General features: G+C 42.1%; 1 protein-coding gene across 7 annotated transcripts in view; it reads right to left on the reverse strand.

The window, feature by feature from the left end:
* Window positions 1-18,138, reverse strand: part of EPB41L5 (erythrocyte membrane protein band 4.1 like 5) — a 189,666-nt gene that overhangs the window by 155,776 nt on the left and 15,752 nt on the right. For 5 of the 7 annotated variants that reach the window (XR_004176469.1, XM_031651177.1, XM_031651175.1 and 2 more), the window contains exons 1-2: window positions 13,900-14,076; window positions 8,293-8,480 (exon numbers count right to left, since the gene is read on the reverse strand). Coding sequence is in view for 5 of the 7 variants with exons in the window: in XM_031651177.1 (XP_031507037.1) it covers window positions 8,293-8,472 (180 nt within the window). In the remaining 2 variants the exon portion in view is untranslated. Of the gene's footprint in view, window positions 1-8,288; window positions 8,481-13,899; window positions 14,077-18,138 lie in introns of those variants that run through there. The other 2 variants (XM_031651179.1, XM_031651176.1) reach the window with 2 other exon arrangements.

Genomic DNA, 18,138 nt, shown 5'->3' on the forward strand with positions numbered 1-18,138 from the left:
TATAACCATCACAAAAATCAATTTTAGAACATTTTCATCACCTCAAAAAGAAACCCTAAGCCAGGCACAGTGGCATCTGCCTGTAGTCCCAGCTACTTAGGGGGCTGAGGTGAGTGGTGCATCACTTGAGCCTAAGAGTTCAAATCCAGCCTGGGCAACGTAGCAAGATACCATCCCTAAAAAAAAGAAAGTCCATACACTATAGCTGTCAACCCCTACCACCCTGTCAGTTCCCACTCACTCAGGCTGCCCTAAGCAAGCACAATCTATTTTCTTTCCCTTACAGATTTCCCTATTCTGGAATTTCACATGAATGGGATCACATGGTCTTTTGCCACTGGCTTCTTTTAACAGAATAATGTTTTCAAAATTCATCTATGTTTTTAGCAGTACACTTCATTTCCTTTATGGCTAAATAACATCCCCTTATATGGATATTACACATTTTATTTATCCATTTACCTATTGATGAGCATCCAGCTTGTTTCTCCTTTTTAACTATTATGAATAATGTTGATATGAACATCCATTACAAGCTTTTGTGCAACATGTTTTCCATTCTCTTGGAGATACACCTAGGAACGTAACTGTTGTGTCATGTGGTAGGATCTGAGTAACTGCCATACTGTTATTCAAAGCAGCTGCGCCATCTGACATTCCCACCAGCAGTGTCTGAGAGTGCTGATGTGTCCAAATCCCCACCAACATTCAATACTATGTGAATTTATTTCAGCCTTCTTAGTAGCTAGAAAGCTGTATCTCCCTGTGGTTTTATTTTGCATTTCTATGATGACTTATGATGTTGAGCTTCTTTTCATGTGCTTGCTGGCCATTTATATAACCTATTTGGAGAAATGTTTATTGAGATCCTTTGCCAATTTTTAAATTGGGTGTTCTTTATATACCCTAGATACAAATTCCTTATCAGATATGTAATTTGCAAATACTTTCTCTTATTCTGTGACACTCTTGTAGCTTATTTGATGGTCTCCTTTGAAGGCTAAATGAAAAAGTTTTCATTTTGATGAAGTCCAATTTATTTACTTTTTCTTCAGCTGCTCATGCTTTTTAGGTCATATATAAGAAATTGGTGCCAGGCTGGGCGCAGTGGCTCACGCCTGTAATCCAAACACTTTGGGAAGCCAAGGCGGGCGGATCACTTGAGGTTAGGAGTTCAAGACTAGCCTGGCAAACACGGTGAAACCCCATCTCTACTAAAAATACAAAAAATTAGCCAGGTGTGGTGGCAGGCACCTGTAATCCCAGCTACTCAGGAGGCTGAGGCAGGAGACTTGTTTGAACCCAGGAGGCAGAGATTGCAGTAAGCTGAGATCGCGTCATTGCATCCCAGCCTGGGCAAAAGAGTAAGACTCCGTATCAGAAAAAAAAAAAGAAAGTGGTGCCAAATCCAAGATCTAAAGATTCACTCCTAAATGTCTGAGGTGATGGATATCTCATGTACCCTGACTTGATCATTTATACACTATATACATGTATCAAAATAGCACTATGTACTCCCAAAGTATGTACAGCTACGATATATCAATGAAAAATACCAAAAATTACGCCTATTTTTTTCTAAGGATTTATAGTTTTAGCTCATACTTTTAGGTCTTTATTCTGAGTTAATTTTTGTACACACAGTGAGAGCCCAACTTCATTCTTTGGCATATGGCAATCCCACCTCCCCAAGTACCATTTGTTAAAAAGACTGTTCTTTCCCCCATTAAATGGTCTTGGCATCTTTGTCAAAAATCACCTGACCCATGACTGTATGGGTTTATTCCTGGGTTCTCTATTCTGTTCCACAGACCTATGTGTCTATCTTTGTGCCAGTAGCACACCAACTTATTGTTGCTTTGTAGTCAGTCTTAGAATTGGAAGTATGAGTCCTCCTAATTATTGTTTTTCAATATTGTTCTAGCTATTAAGAGTTCCTTACAATATCTTAAGAATTTTAGAATCAGCTTGTAAATTTCTACAACCAGGTCAGCTGGAATTCTCATGGGGACTGCACTGAATGCATAAATCAATGTGAGGTGTACTGCCATCCTACCAACCTTAAGTCTTCAAATTCAAGAACATGGGATGGTTTTCATGTATTTAAAAGTATAACTATACACGGTCTTATATAATTTAAAGCCTTTAGCATCTATATCAGTAAAATAGGATATAAAAATTGTTATCTATTACCCTTAAAGGTAAATGGGCTAAACACCCCAATTAAAAGACACAGACTGGCAAACTGGATAGAGTCAAGACCCATCAGTGTGCTGTATTCAGGAGAACCATCTCACCTGCAAAGACACACACAGGTTCAAAATAAAGGGATGAAGGAACATTTACCAAGCAAATGGAAAGCAAGAAAACAAAAAGAATCAAATAGACACAATGAAAAATAATAAACAGAATTTCACCACTGATCCCACAGAAACAGAAACTACCATCAGAGAATACTATGAACACCTCTACACAAATCAACTACAAAATCTAGAAGAAATGGATAAATTCCTGAACACATACATCCTCCCAAGACAAAACCAGGAAGAAGTCAAATCCCTGAATAGACCAACAACAAGTTCTGAAATCGAGGCAGCAATTAATTGCCTACCAATCAAAAAAACCCCAGGACCAGATGGATTTACAGCCAAATTCTACCAGAGGCACAAAGAGGAGCTGGTACCATTCCTTCTGAAGCTATTCCAAATAACAGAAAAGGAGGCACACCTCCCTAACTCATTTTATAAGGCCAGCATTATCCTGATACCAAAACTTGGCAGAGATACAACAAAAAAAGAAAATTTCAGGCCAATATCCCTGATGAACATCAATGCAAAAATCCTCAATAAAATACTGGCAAACTGATCCAGCAGCACATCAAAAACCTCATCCACCATGATCAAGTCGGCCTCATACCTGGGATGCAAGGCTGGTTCAACATACGCAAATCCATAAACGTAATCCATCACCTAAACCGAATCAATGACAAAAACCATATGATTGGCCGGGTGCGGTGGCTCACGCCTGTAATCCCAGCACTTTGGGTGGCCGAGGCGGGCAAATCACGAGGTCAGGAGATTGAGACCATCCTGGCTAACACAGTGAAACCCCATCTCTACTAAAAATACAAAAACAAAATTAGCCGGGTGTGGTGGCAGGCACCTGTAGTCCCAGCTACTCAGGAGGCTGAGGCAGGAGAATGGCGTGAACCCAGGAGGCGGAGCTTGTGGTGAGCTAGGATTGCGCCACTGCACTCCAGCCTGGGTGACAGAGCAAGACTCCGTCTCAAAAAAACAAAAAACAAAACAAAACTACATGATTATCTTAACAGATGCAGAAAAGGCCTTCGACAAAGTTCAACACGCCTTCATGCTGAAAACAATAAACTAGGTATTGATGGAACGTATCTCAAAATAATTCAAGAGCTTTTTATGACAAACCCACAGCCAATATTATACTGGATGGGCAAAAACTGGAAGCATTCCCTTTGAAAACTGGCACCAGACAAGGATGCCCTCTCTCACCACTCCTATTCAACATAGTATTGGAAGTTCTGGCCAGGGCAATGGGCAAGAGAAAGAAATAAAGGATATTCAAATAGGAATAGAGGAAGTAAAATTGTCTCTGTTTGCAGATGACATGATTACAACTCACAAGAGATATGAAGGACCTCTTCAAGGAGAACTACAAACCACTGCTCAAGGAAATAAGAGAGGACACAAACAAATGTTAAAACATTCCATGCTCATGGATAGGAATAATCAATATCGTGAAAATGGCAATATTGCCCACAGTAATTTATATATTCAATGCTATCCCCATCAAACTACCACTGACTTTCTTCACAGAATTAGAAAAAACTACTTTAAATTTCATATGGAACCAAAAAAGAGCCCATATAGCCAAGACAATCCTAAGCAAAAGAACAAAGCTGGAAGCATCACGCTACCTAACTTCAAACTATACTACAAGGCTACAGTAACCAAAACAGCATGGTACTGGTACCAAAACAGATATACAGACCAATGGAAAAGAACAGAGGCCCCAGAAATAATGCCACAGATCTACAACCATCTGATCTTTGACAAACCTGACAAAAACAAGCAATGGGGAAAGGATTCCCTATTTAATGAATGGTATTGGGAAAACTGGCTAGTCATATGCAGAAAACTAAAACTGGACCCCCCTCCTTAACATCTTATACAAAAATTAACTCAAGATAGATTAAAGACTTAAACGTAAAACCTAAAACCATAAAAACCCAAAACCATAAAAACCCTAGAAGAAAACTTAGGCAATACCATTCAGGACATAGGCATGGGCAAAGACTTCATGACTAAAACACCAAAAGCAATGGCCACAAAAGCCAAAACTGACAAATGGGATCTAATTAAACTAAAGAGCTTCTGCACAGCAAAAGAAAATATCATCAGAGTGAACAGGCAACCTACAGAATGGGAGAAAGATTTTGCAATCTATCCATCTGACAAAGGGCTAATATCCAGAATCTACAAGGAACTTAAATTTACAAGAAAAAAACAAACAACTCCACCAAAAAGTGGGTGAAGCATATGAACAGACACTTCTCAAAAGAAAGCATTTATGTAGCCAACAAACATATGAAAAAAGGCTCATCATCACTGGTCATTAGAGAAATGCAAATCAAAACCACAATCAGATACCATGTCACGTCACTTAGAATGGCCATCAATAAAAAAAGTCAGGAAACAACAGACGCTGGAGAGGATGTGGAGAAATAGGAATGCTTTTACACTGTTGGTGGGAGTGTAAATTAGTTCAACCATTGTGGAAGACAGTGTGGCGATTCCTCAAGGATCTAGAACCAGAAATATCTTTTGACCCAGCAATCCCATTACTGGGTGTATATCCCAAAGAATTATAAATCATTCTACTGTAAAGACACATGCACAACGTATGTTTACTGCAGCACTATTCACAATAGCAAAGACTTGGAACCAACCCAAATGCCCATCAATAATAGACTGGATAAAAATGTGGCACATAAACCCCACGGAATACTATGCAGCCATAAAAAGGATGAGTTCACGTCCTTTTCAGGGACATAGATGAAGCTGGAAACCATCATTCTCAGCAAACTAACACAGGAACAGAAAACCAAACACCACGTATTCTCACTCATAAGTGGGAGTTGAACAATGAGAACACACAGACACAGGGAGGGGAACATCATGCACTGAGGCCTGTCGGGGGTTAGAGGGTTAGGGGAGGGACAGCATTAGGAGAAATACCTAATGTAGATGACGGGTTGATGAGTGCAGCAAACCACCATGGCATGTGTATACCTATGTAACAAACCTGCACATTCTGCACATGTATCCCAAAACTTAAAATATAATTTTTAGAAAAGGAAAAAAATTATCTATTGGTTAATTGGCCAAACATTTCCTAATTTAAAACTTAGAAGGATTTTACGTTATAAGTGATTTACTAATACTAAGCTCTTAAACAAGTTTACTGTAGTATTTTCAAAGAAAAAGCTTAAAAATTAGATAGAAATTTCTACCTGATTCCTTTGTCATTCAATGAAAGGCCTTCTCACTCTATTTATTTATTTTTTTTTAGATGGTTAGCTATAATCACTAGTGACCCTTATCCTAATGGGAAATGAGTATGTGCTTCATCCAATTTCTAAAATCAATTCTAAATCTTCCAGAATCACAGCAGACTGGTTGAGAAAATAAATCTGAAAAGGGGAAATCATTTTTTCTTTTTTAGAAATTATTATTCTTCTGGCCTATTTTTTCCTTTAGCGACAACTTAGTAAAACAGGCCAATGACCGCTTTATATCCATGCATGTACCTAGAGTTAGGTTAATAAGTATGATTTCACCTACAGAACTGGAAAGACAGTTGTTCCTTTTTTTTGAGACGGAGTCTTGCACTGTTGCCCAGGCTGGAGTGCAGTGGTGCGAATTCGGCTCACTGCAACCTCTGCCTCCCGGGTTCAAGCAATTCTCCTGCCTCAGCCTCCCAAGTAGCTGGGATTACAGGCACCCGCCACTACGCCCAGTTATTCTGTATTTTTAGTAGAGACGGGGTTTCACTATGTTGGCCCGTCTGGTCTCAAACTCCTGACCTCGTGATCCGCCTGCCTCGGCCTCCCAAAGTGCTGGGATTACACGCATAAGCCACTGCACCTGCCGATAACTCCTCTTGTTTCACAAAACGTCCAATCTATAACTCCAGCTGTTTCACTACAATTGTCCCCATGAGAGACCAGTTAGCTTATATACTTGATCGAGCATCACATACACCCAGCTAAGCATACAAAGTTTAGGAAACCATTCCAGATCAGTAACTAGCCATTTGTTTCACTACTTTAAAAACTAGTGTTGTTTCTCCTCCATACTGCACTGCCTTTTTTAAAAGTTTTTTTTGTTTGTTTTTTTTTGTTTTACAAATTCTACTCTCCTACTATCAGCTTATCCATCAACAACGCTGAGACTTCATACTTCAAACATTAGGTAATAAGAAACTTCTTTCCAGTCTCTTACACAGCAATCTCAGGCTTTTCACCACATATTTAATGATATTTTAATGAAATAGTACACAAAACTCTTAAGATTCTTATCAAATAAGAAATGAGTCCGAAAACTATCCTCACAAAATAGCTCATGTTGGAATGTCTGATAAACCCTCAAGAAGTACTTACAGGAAGAAAATTCAGATGCTTTCAAGTTGTCCAGAATCAAAAACCCTAAAAATATACATTCTTATCGACAAAGATAACAAATACATGTAATGATGACTTCAAAACGCTTCAAGAAATCCTGACTCTTTAATTTTATACTTTAACATTTTAAAATGTATAATGTACATATCTAATACATTCCAAATTATTAAGATAATCAGAACATCCATTTAAACTCTCCAACTCCTTATACTCTCAGTTGGTGAGTTTAAGGCCTTCCTGAGCTTATTCAATTATGTATTACAGCAGCATGTAGATTATTTTGCCCAAAGAGACGTTTTTTTTTTTTTTTTTTTGAGACGGAGTCTCGCTCTGTCGCCCAGGCTGGAGTGCAGTGGCCGGATCTCAGCTCACTGCAAGCTCCGCCTCCCGGGTTTACGCAGTTCTCCTGCCTCAGCCTCCAGAGTAGCTGGGACTACAGGCGCCCGCCACCTCACCCGGCTGGTTTTTTTGTATTTTTAGTAGAGACGGGGTTTCACCGTGTTAGCCAGGATGGTCTCGATCTCCCGACCTCGTGATCCGCCCGTCTTGGCCCCCCAAAGTGCTGGGATTACAGGCTTGAGCCACCACGCCCGGCCCCAAAGAGACTTTTTTAATTGAATTTTGGGTAAATGAAGGTGTACTAAAAAGTTTGTTGGGAGGAAAGACATCAAGGAACATCCTACGAAGCTCACATCAAATGAAATAATTTACGGTAAGTCTTTGAATGCAGAACAAAGACGTGAGAAAGATACTTGGTATTAGTAAGCAGCTCAGAAAAATATTCAACTGCCCAAAACCAAAAAGGTAATCTTTTCTTCCCCTCCTCCACCCAAAAAGGTCTGTAAAAAAATAAGCTAACCCCTTTCAAACATGTCGGATTGTTTCACACGGAGTTATGATTATGCATTTCTGCAAAAAAAAAAAAAACACCTATCCAAAATGCAAATATAATTACAACAGGCTGTCTTGAGATAAAGACTACAATGTAAGAAAAACCTACAATGCAAAATACTTCGGGAGCAAAGAGAAAGACAGTCAGAGCTGAGGGGTATGAAGAAAGTCCTTTTTCTCACTTCACCTAATTAATGTCTACAAGTAAACCAAATTGTGGGGAAATACTTATTTTGAAGAAAGTAAGGAGAGTTTTAAAAAATACAGAAGTGCACAGAAAACTAAAAGTCTTACAGCACACATGTAAGTGTTGTTATTCTCAAAGAGTCACAATGTTTTTATAATTGTTCAACAAGGATTGTGAGAAATCCACTAGACTACATTACGTGCTGCCATCACAAAGAACACACATAAACACACACAAAACGGACTCATGCCAATAACGGCTCTATCATCTAAATGTTTCAGGTAATTGCCACTAATTCCAAAGAGAAATACCATCAATCCAAGTACTTTTGGTCTACAGTTATCTGATCCGTGTACCCGAATGTTACAGTGCCTGATCTATATTAACCCATAGTACCTTTACCGATTACGATCCAGAAGTTATCAATACAAAGCTTTTAAACAAACAAACAAAGACAGTAATCGCAAACAGAATTTGGAGCTCGGCAAGACCTACTTACTGGCAAGTCCACACTAACATCAGTACCATCCAGAAGGGACACCCGACACGTGATGATGGACTTAGAATCTCCAGCTGCAGGAATATGTGTGGCTGCGCGCTGTGCTTCTCGGAGTCGTTCCTTTTCCGCATGTTTACGCATAGACCGACGCCCCAGTGTTCTACGGAAGAAACTCAGCATTTTTGTCACTATAAAAGCAGAGAGAAAAAGATGGCATCAGCAAAAAAATGAGATTCTCCACAACTTGCAGTCAGTGAAATGGCATTATTTAGTCAAGTCCTGTGCACATTAGTAGAAATGCTACTAAAAAGGCCTCCTGGGCTGGGTGCAGTGACTCACGCCTGCAATCCCAACGTTTTGGGAGGCCCAGGCAGCAGGACTATTAGAGTCCAGGAGTTCAAGACCAGCCTGGACAACACAGTGAGACCTAATCACTACTAAAACTAAAATTACCCAAGTGTGGTGGTGCATACCTGTGGCCCCAGCTACTTGAGGGGCTATGAGGCAGAAGGATCACTTGACCCCAGGCAGTGAAAGCTGCAGTGAGCTGGGATTGCACCACTGCATTCTAGCTCGGGCAACAGAGCAAGACCCTGTCTCAAAAAATCAGTAAATAAAACAAAAAATAAAAAGGTCTCCTGGTCAAGTAAATCTGAAAAAAATCATTAAAACTGGCTACTTTTAATAAATATTTCAAGAGATATTATACATGATAAATAGACACAATTTTTGTCAATTAAAAAGTTAATTAATTTAAAAAGCTGGTTACTTTAATTCAAAGTTTTAAAAGACTTGTATGTATAAGACATAGCCACGGTTTGTTTGGAGCTTTCTAAATTTACTGGACCATTTTATCAGGAACTGATTAGGCAGGAGAAGGCAAACACTCATGAAGTTCATCAGGTCTTCTAAAAAGATAAATTATATGTACAACATCTTGTATATCCTAAGATGATGTCAGACACTAAGGTATCCTTTGATGATCATAAAAATCTTGAGAAGTGGTTGGGTGTGATGGCTCACGTCTGTAATCCCAGCACTTTGGGAGGCCAAGCCGGGTGGATCACGAGGTCAGGAGATCGAGACCATCCTGGCTAACACGGGGAAACCCCATCTCTACTAAAAATACAAAAAATTAGCCGGGCGCAGTGGTGGGCGCCTACAGTCCCAGCTACACGGGAGGCTGAGGTAGGAGAATGGCATGAATCCAGGAGGCGGAGCTTGCAGTGAGCTGAGATCACGCCAACTGCACTCCAGCCTGGGTGGCAGAGCGAGACTGTCTCAAAAAAAAAAAAAAAAAAAAAAGTCCTGAGAAGTTCCATTTCTTTTCTGAGCATTCATAACAAAAATATAAAAACAATCATCTATTTCAGCTAAAATACAAATATAATTCAAATTTCATAAGTTTTGTCAAATATTCTATTACATACAGATTTTAAATAACTACTTAACATAAATCTTTTTAATGTCAAAGTACTTTAATGCTACTTTTTTCCTTATCTCTATAAAGAACATTAATGTTAATCAAAACAGTTAAAACGGGTTTTAAAACATAGCACACTAAATGGAAACAAAATCAAAGTCACTTTGCTATCCTAATGCGTTTCATTTGCACAACAAAGAGAGTTTAAGTACACATAAGCCAACAAATAAGCCAAAAAGACTATTAATTCCAAACGAAACAAGAAGCTGTGCAGAAAAGTAAATCACAATACACTAGATGACTCAGCTGTTAATGATTTAAATGTCAAACACTAAATATTGAGCAAACAATAACTAACTACAACAGAGAGGAGGTACATAATAAGAGGTAGGGGATACAGATATGAAAAGAGTTAATTCCTCATCATGCGTAACAGCAAGCCAACAGGTCATCACTAAAATTAAAAAATCAAGAACTAGCAGTAAGAGCATTTGATTTAAAATGTGAAAATGATTGCCTTGGGAGAGGGAGCAGAAGAATTCAGAAGAATGCTGTTTTTCAAGAGAAGCCTTCAGATTAAATGACTTTTTCAACTAGATTTATTTATGAACCTGATAAAATCCAATTTTTAAGATACTACCATATTAAAATGTCTATACACCGAAGATTAACCTACATATTTTATACAAGTATACTCTTGTGTAATTAGGTAAACTAATCCCAAGGAGATAACTAAAATTTTAGTTAGGTAACTTTCCAGCGTGCCAAACACTCATATATAATACCTGGTCCCACTCTCTCTCCAGATATTTCTCCCTTTGGAATTTGCTATCCAGTCTCATTTCAGCTGCCTAAGACAGTACTTGTTATCCCAGCTTTCTAAAATCCTGTGTCACAGAATCCCTACATATTCCTTTTGACTCCACCAATATCTCCCAAGAAACATTTTATGATATCCCACCACTGCACTCCAACCTGAGAGTGAGATGCTGTATCAAAAAAAAAAGAGCATGATATGAAAAACTCCTAAAAGATAATTTGAAAGATGTTCATAAAAACGAACACCTTTAACAGTATCCAAGAAAATCCAAATGAAAAAAATAAGATACCGTCTGTCATTTAAAGACTCAAGATAGTGTTAAAAAGAATGTGAGAAAAAATAATCCTCATACATTGGCCTTTTTTGGAGGGAGATTTGCCCATGCTATTAATATATTTTTTTTATTATTATTATTATTATTATTTTTTTGGAGACAGTCTCACTCTTGTTCCCCAGGTTGGAGTGCAATGGCACGATCTTGGCTCACTGCAACCTCTGCCTGCCAGGTTCAAGCGATTCTCTTGCCTTGGCCTCCCGAGGAGCGGGGATTACAGGCACCAGCTACCACGCCCGGCTAATTCTTGTACTTTTAGTAGATACTGGGTTTCACCATGTTGGCCAGGCTGGTCTCAAACTCCTGACCTCAGGTGATCCACCCGCCTCGGCCTCCCAAAGTGCTGGGATTACAGGCGTGAGCCACCTCACTGGGCCAATACTAAAAATTTTAAGATGCATACTCCTTACTCAACAGTTCTATTTCTGGAAGGATAACCTAAAGAAAAAAAAAAATCACACCTGTGCTTTAAGTTGTAGGAACGGGATTTTTTGGGGCATGACTGATTTAAGAAAATTTTAAATATGTTCATCAATGTGCAGTTAAACAAGTTATGGTACACAAAATGGCATACAATACAGTTGTTTTATTTTTATTTATGTATTTATTTATTTATTTTAGAGACGGTCTCACTCTAGCATCCAAGGCTCACCAGGGCCTTCATCTACCATGCTCAAGGGATTCTCCCACCTAGGGCTACAAGCACATACCACCCCACCCAGCTAATGGTTTTTTAAGCTATTTTTTGTAGAGACAGGGTACTGCTACTTAGCCAGGTTTGTCTCAAACTACTGGCCTCAGGGAATCCTCCCACCTCAACCTCCCAAAGTGCTGGGATTACAGGCATGAGGCACCAAGCCTAGCCATAATACAGTTGTTTTAAATAAATACTTGACTTAGATATGACAACATTTGTAAGTGAAAAATCAAATCACAGAACACTGAAGAGTTTTATCCTACACTGAGGTGGGATCCATGCACACACACACACAGACGCTAAACAGACACACTCGTAAACTGTTAAGTGAGATTCTCTCTGAAGAGGGACATGTCAGAGGTCACAACAAGAATATATGGCCGGGTACAGTGGCTCACATCTGCAATCCTGGCACTCTGGGAGGCTAAGTCAGGACGACTGTTGGAGGCCAGGAGTTCAAGACCTGCATGGGCAACATAGCAAGACCTCATCTATTTTTTTTTTTTAATGGAAAAAACCACAATAATATATGAATGAGTCATTAAAAGTTGTGGGGAATTTTTTTTATGACTGTGAAAAAAGTTTCCTCATACTCACTTTTCCCTTCCCACCTGCACTCTCCCAATTCCACTCTTCATGTCGCAGCCACTGGATTCTTGGCAACCACAAATCTGATCCCTATTCTAAAATATTTAATGGCCCTGGTCCTAGATGCAGCTCCTCCTACTTGCCTGACCCATCTGTCAACCTACTCTCTACTGTTGGCTCTGCTCTTGTACTCTTTCTGCTCGGCCCAAGAGTCTTCTTAATTCTGGACCATTTTTCACTAGCTGTTCCACCTTCCTGGAATGCTTTTTCCACTTCCCCTCTCTTCCACCCGCTCCCACTTCACTGGACTAACTTCAGACTTATAGTCGAAATGTCTTCGTCTCAGAAAAACAGAATCTCAGACTTGTGAGTCTAAATTCGATGTCCCTTTTAGTCCTCTTAGCCTTTTCTTTATAACAAAAAAATTGTAATTAAGTATCTGTTCATTATTATTTTTTTACTGGCTACTTCCCCCATTCACACACAAGGACAAAGATTTCGTCTGGCTTGTTCACTGCTTCGGCCCAACAGCTGGCTTAACAACCCGCGTATCAGGCACTCAATAAAAAACTCGCCTGACACACTAGAATGACAGTGGAATTTTTGGATGGTAGGTTTATGTGGCTTCCAAAAAACAGCTGTTTCTACTCTAGTTCCTTACTAGAAGGATTTCCTTTGGAATCATAAAACGCAAATTTAAGCAATCCTAACAGAAGTTGGTTAAAAGAAGTATCCAAAACCCAAAAGTTACTCATGAAATATGTATACTCTTACGTGACTGATAGCCACAATATGGTAATTGCTTTTTGATAAAGCAATATACAGCAAATGCCATGACGGTACCACTATATTTTGTCCCAGCAATCCCAATAAAGAAAATGCAAGCGAGTAATTCAACAGCAGTTACGCATATCGCTTTCGAATGAAGTTAGCCTATTTTCCAAAACCTGCACACTATCTTACATGCACAAATAATCCAACAAGGTTAACTAGAGCTCAGCAACAGGTTACGTTAGAAACTGAGTTAATGCAGTTGTGGGTTACATGAGAAGTGTACACGGTTATGGGAATTTTCCCCGTAATTCTTTAAAAAATTTTTAATACTAGTCTAAAACATTGCCAAACGTTTTAAGACTCGGGTCTCGCTCTTAGGTAGAATTCAAGTAACCACAGAGACAATTAACATTTACACACCAAAGAACCCATCATTAGCACGACAAACGCCTCGGGTGGGGGCGGGGCGGGCGCTTCAGACCTCGTCTTTCCCGGGAACACACCTGCCTCTCCTTTCCCAAGGAGCTGAAATTTTACTCAAATACAAGTCAGCTCGAAAAGTTCACCAAAACCGTGACACAAACTCAGTTCGTTTTTCCCCCTCCCTTGCGACTTTTGTCTCTCCCGCTGGACGGCAGCCCCGCGGACCGGCGAGGGGTGCCCGCGGCCCCAGGAGCGCGTCCGCCCGGCAAACATTAACCCGGCTGCCCCGGGCCCTCCGCTCCGGCCCGTCGCGCGGTATCGACCGAAACTCGGCGGCCCTGCCTCATTGGCCGCCGCCGCCCCTCCCTCCGGCGGGATTAATGCCCTGCCGGCCCGACGAGCCAAGGACCGGCCGCCCTAAGGTCTGGGCGCGGCCCCCGCCCGCCTCCCCGGGGACAAGGCCGCCACCGCAGGCGCGGGCGAGGAGGGGTCCGCTCGGCTAGGAGGGCAGCGGGCTGTACCGCGGCGCCGCCGGGCCTCGCGCTTACCTGAGCGGGGACGGCGCGGCCCCGGCGACCAGAGGGGAGAAGAGCCGAGCAAGGCTGAGGAAGGGGCGACTCCTCGGTAGACGCCGAGAAATGGCGCCCACAGCGAGCCCACCGGCTCTAATCCCCGCAGGACCCCGACCTCCCGCCCGTCCGCCCCTTAAAGCTCCCTCCCAGCTCCGCCCCCAGGGCGGAGCGCTCCGCTCTTAAACGGGCGATGACACCGCCCCGGAAACCGGCTGGCAGGGCGACTGGAGAAAAACCGGCGACGCCGGGCCGGGCCGGGCTGGAACTATCGCCTGCAGCCGGGCGTCCGCGGCTGGTTTAATGGGGCGCTGCCGAAACCCAGCTCTCGCTGCGGCCCTCCGCCCGCGGAGGAGGTGCTCGCCCGCAGACAGACCCCAAGTTAGTCCTATCACGAAGGAGGCTGGTGAAGCTGACTGCTGGATCTTCGTTCAAGAGATTAATTGCTTCGCAAATACTTACTGAGAGCTTGTCATGTATTTCCTCCCTTTTTCTTTTTTGTAGGGATTAAAATACATTTAAATCTCTGCTATTAAAGTAACTTTCACTCTACTGGGGAGAGAAACAGTAAACAAATAGGTGTCAAAGGTGATTAAGTATAAACAAAGAAAAATAGAACTGGGAAAGAGAAATAAAAGATTACTGCTTAACAGACTGTGGTGGTGGCGGGGTACTCTCCAACAAGGTGACATTCAGTCCATTCATTCTACAGGTAATTTATTGAAGTGCCTACTACGGGTTCTGTGTTCTAGACACGAGATACGACAGACAACCAAGACAGGCAAAAATCCTTCCTGGAGTTTATATTATAGCAGGAATATAAACGAGACAGAAAATAAACGAGATAAATTAGTGAAATTAAATACTGTTAGACATTGGTTAATGCTAAAGAGAAAAGTAGAAGTAGGGAATAAGGACAGGGAGTGAGGGTTTGCGATTTTACACAGACAGGAGGTCTCAATAAGAAGGTGGCATTTGGCTGGGCGCGGTGGCTCACGCCTGTAATCCGAACACTTTGGGCGGCCGAGGCGGGCGGATCACGAGGTCAGGAGATCGAGACCAGCCTGGCCAACATTGTGAAACCCTGCCTCTACTAAAAATACAAAAATTAGCCTGGCGTGGTGGCATGGGCCTGTAGTCCCAGCTACTCAGGAGACTGAGGCAGGAGAGTCGCTTGAACCCGGGAGGCGGAGGTTGCAGTGAGTCCAGATGACCCCACTGCACTCCAGCCTGGCCACAGAGCCAGACTCAGTCTCAAAAAAAAAAAAAAAAGGAAGGTAGCATTTGAGTGAAGACCTACAAGAAGTGTAGGAGGAACCCTGTGGCCGTCTGGGGAGGACCAAAGGGAAGAGCAAGGGCAAAAGGCCCTGCAAGGGGACAGGTCTGTCTGTTGAAGGAAGGCCTTTTGGCTAGAAGTGAGGAAGCAAGAGGAAGAGAAGGAAGAGGTGACAGTCAGAGAGGAAAGGGGTAAGATGGAGGGCCTTGTGGGCCCTGGCCAGAGCTCTGAGAGAGGTGGGGGAGCCACTGGAAGGTGTTACCTTGAGGACCCTCTGCTGGCTGAAATGAAAACAGATAAATACTCATTGAGCTGCTTCTGGGGATTTGGCACTGCCCACTCCTCCACCACCCCAAAACGTAGTAGACAGGCTTGGCAGCTCATCTCTGCCCCATGTGGTGTTGGCTGGGCAGCTCAACAGGTGCTGGAGCTGCCAAGGTGGTTTCACTGGTCTGTGTGGCATCTCTGCTGGGGTGGCTCAAAAGAATTGCTGGATTCTGCCTGGGCTACTCTCCTGCAGGTCCGTTGGTATGGCAAAACGGTGAAAACAGAAACTCCGGGGCCGATGAAGGGCTATGCCCAGCAGTCACAGAGCGTCCCTTCTGCTACCTGTTAATGGTTTAAGCAAATCACAGAGACTCTACCTCTTTGTTTTCTTTAATTATTATTAAAATAGAGAAATTTTTCTTCTCCACCTTTTAAAAGCATCTTTATTGAGATATAATTCACCCACTTAAAGTGTACACTTCCATGGCTTTGGGTATTTTCACAGAGTTGTACAACCACAGTCTAACTGTGGAATATTTTCATCACTCTTCATTAGAGGAGCAGCATGGGTTTTCAGGGATGGGAGGAATTGTTGGTGGTCATCTTGCATCTTTATCTCAATAAAAAAAAGAAATGATGATATGGCAGGGGGAAGCAGCGAAGGTATAGATGAAACAAGAATGGGCCATGAACTGAGGCTGGGTGATGGGGACATTAAACTATTCTATCTAAAATGTTTCACAATAAAGTCCTTTAGACCGAGCATGGTGGCTCATGCCTATAATTCCAGCACTGTGGGAGGCCGAGGCGGGAGGATCACTTGAGGTAGGAGTTCGAGACCAGCCTGGCCAACATGGTAAAACCCCATCTCTACTAAAAATACAAAACCTAGCTGGGTGTGGTGACACATGTTTGTAATCCCAGCTACTCGGGAGGCTGAGGCAGGAGAATCGTTTGAACTTGGGAGGTGGAGGTTGCAGTGAGCTGAGATTGCACCATTGCACTCCAACCTGGGTGACAGAGACTCTGTCTGGAAAAAAAAAAAGTATTTTTAAAAATACCTCCTGGACACCTGTAATCCCAGAACTTTGGAAGGCCAAGGCTCAAGAGTTCTAGCTCAGGAGTTTGAGACTGGCCTGAGCAACATGGTGAAAATCATCTCTACTAAAAATGCAAAAATTACCCAGGTGCAATGGCCTGCACCTGTAGTCCCAGCTACTCGGGAGGCTGAGGCAGGAGAATCTCATGAATTCAGGAGGTGGAGGTTGCAGTGAGCTGCTATCTCTGCACTGCACTCCAGCCTGAGCAATGGGAGTGAAACTCTGTCAAAAAAAAAAAAAAAAAAAAAAAAACCCACCCAGGCCACGTACCCCTGAAAAGCATTCCTTCTTCCCAGGGGTCTGATTAGCCAGTTTGAAAACTGCAGGGTCTTCAGTGCCATCCCCTCAGCCTGTACAGGCTGTCTCTCTTTATGTTTACCTGATGTTTACTCATTTGAAAAGTTCGGGTTTATCTGATTACAGATCAGAAATGGAAGCACATTCTGTCAATACTTATAAACATATCTTATTCTCCTAAATTGTCAGAAAGCATACCAGTTTTGAAAAACAATGTCCTCCTCATCCATCCTGCTCAATCTTTTTTCTGTCCCCTATCAAAGGTGGAACTGGAGCTGGGCACGGTGGCCCATGCCTGTAATCCTAACACTTTGGGAGGCTGAGGCAGGTAGATCACCTGAGGTCAGGAGTTTGAGACCAGCCTGACCAAAAAGGTGAAACCCTGTCTCTACTAAAAATACAAAAATTATCCAGGAGTGGTGGTGTGTGCCTGTAGTCCCAGCTACTCGAGAGGCTAAAGCAGGTGAATTGCTCGAACCCGGGAGGCAGAGGTTGCAGTGAGCTGAGATCGCGCCACTGCATTCTAGCCTGGGTGACAGAGCAAGACTCCATCTCAAAAAAAAAAAAAAAAGATGGAATTGAAGGAGGCTGTGGATGAGGTTAGAGAAATCCATTGAGAAAGATGGTTATAGGCTAAAGGATATGTGAAGACTTGAGGAAAGGAGGATGAAACTTAAGGGGCCCAAGTCATAGAAAATTGTTCATGTTCTAATTATGCAAAATTATTCCTAAAAACAAGTCATCGTCTCCCCACATCCTCTCTCCCAGACATAGGGGCCCTCTGCAACCCATGTTTTGTAGTAAATTCCCCCAGAAAATTGACTTCCACCAGAGACAGAGAAAGCCCTCTCCTTAAAGATAGCTGTATCAAGGAAAAATGCATTTGGCTGGAAGTAATGGGAAATTTTAACTGTTATTTGAACAAATAAGGAGTTTATTTTTCTCACATAAGTAATCTAGAGGTAGGTGGCTGTTAGTCCTGGTTCTGCTCCTCAGCAATGCTGTAAGGATCCTAAACCCCTTTACCATTTCTGCTCTGCCACCCTTAGCATGTTGACTTTGGTTTTCATGCTTCTAGCCTACTGGCCACAGGATGGATGCTTATCTCCAGCTCTCTTGAGTTTCAGGAATAAAAGGGAAGGGGAAAAAGACCTTTACCTGAAACCTTGTCTTTTAATCAGAGAAGACAGTACCAGCACCCCCTGTCTCCGGCCAGAACTACACGACCTGTCCTTACTCAGGCCAATTAAAGGCCATAGGGAAAGAGAATACCATGAT

This window comes from Papio anubis, chromosome 10 (genome assembly GCF_008728515.1).
Source record: "Papio anubis isolate 15944 chromosome 10, Panubis1.0, whole genome shotgun sequence".
Taxonomy (NCBI): domain Eukaryota; kingdom Metazoa; phylum Chordata; class Mammalia; order Primates; family Cercopithecidae; genus Papio; species Papio anubis.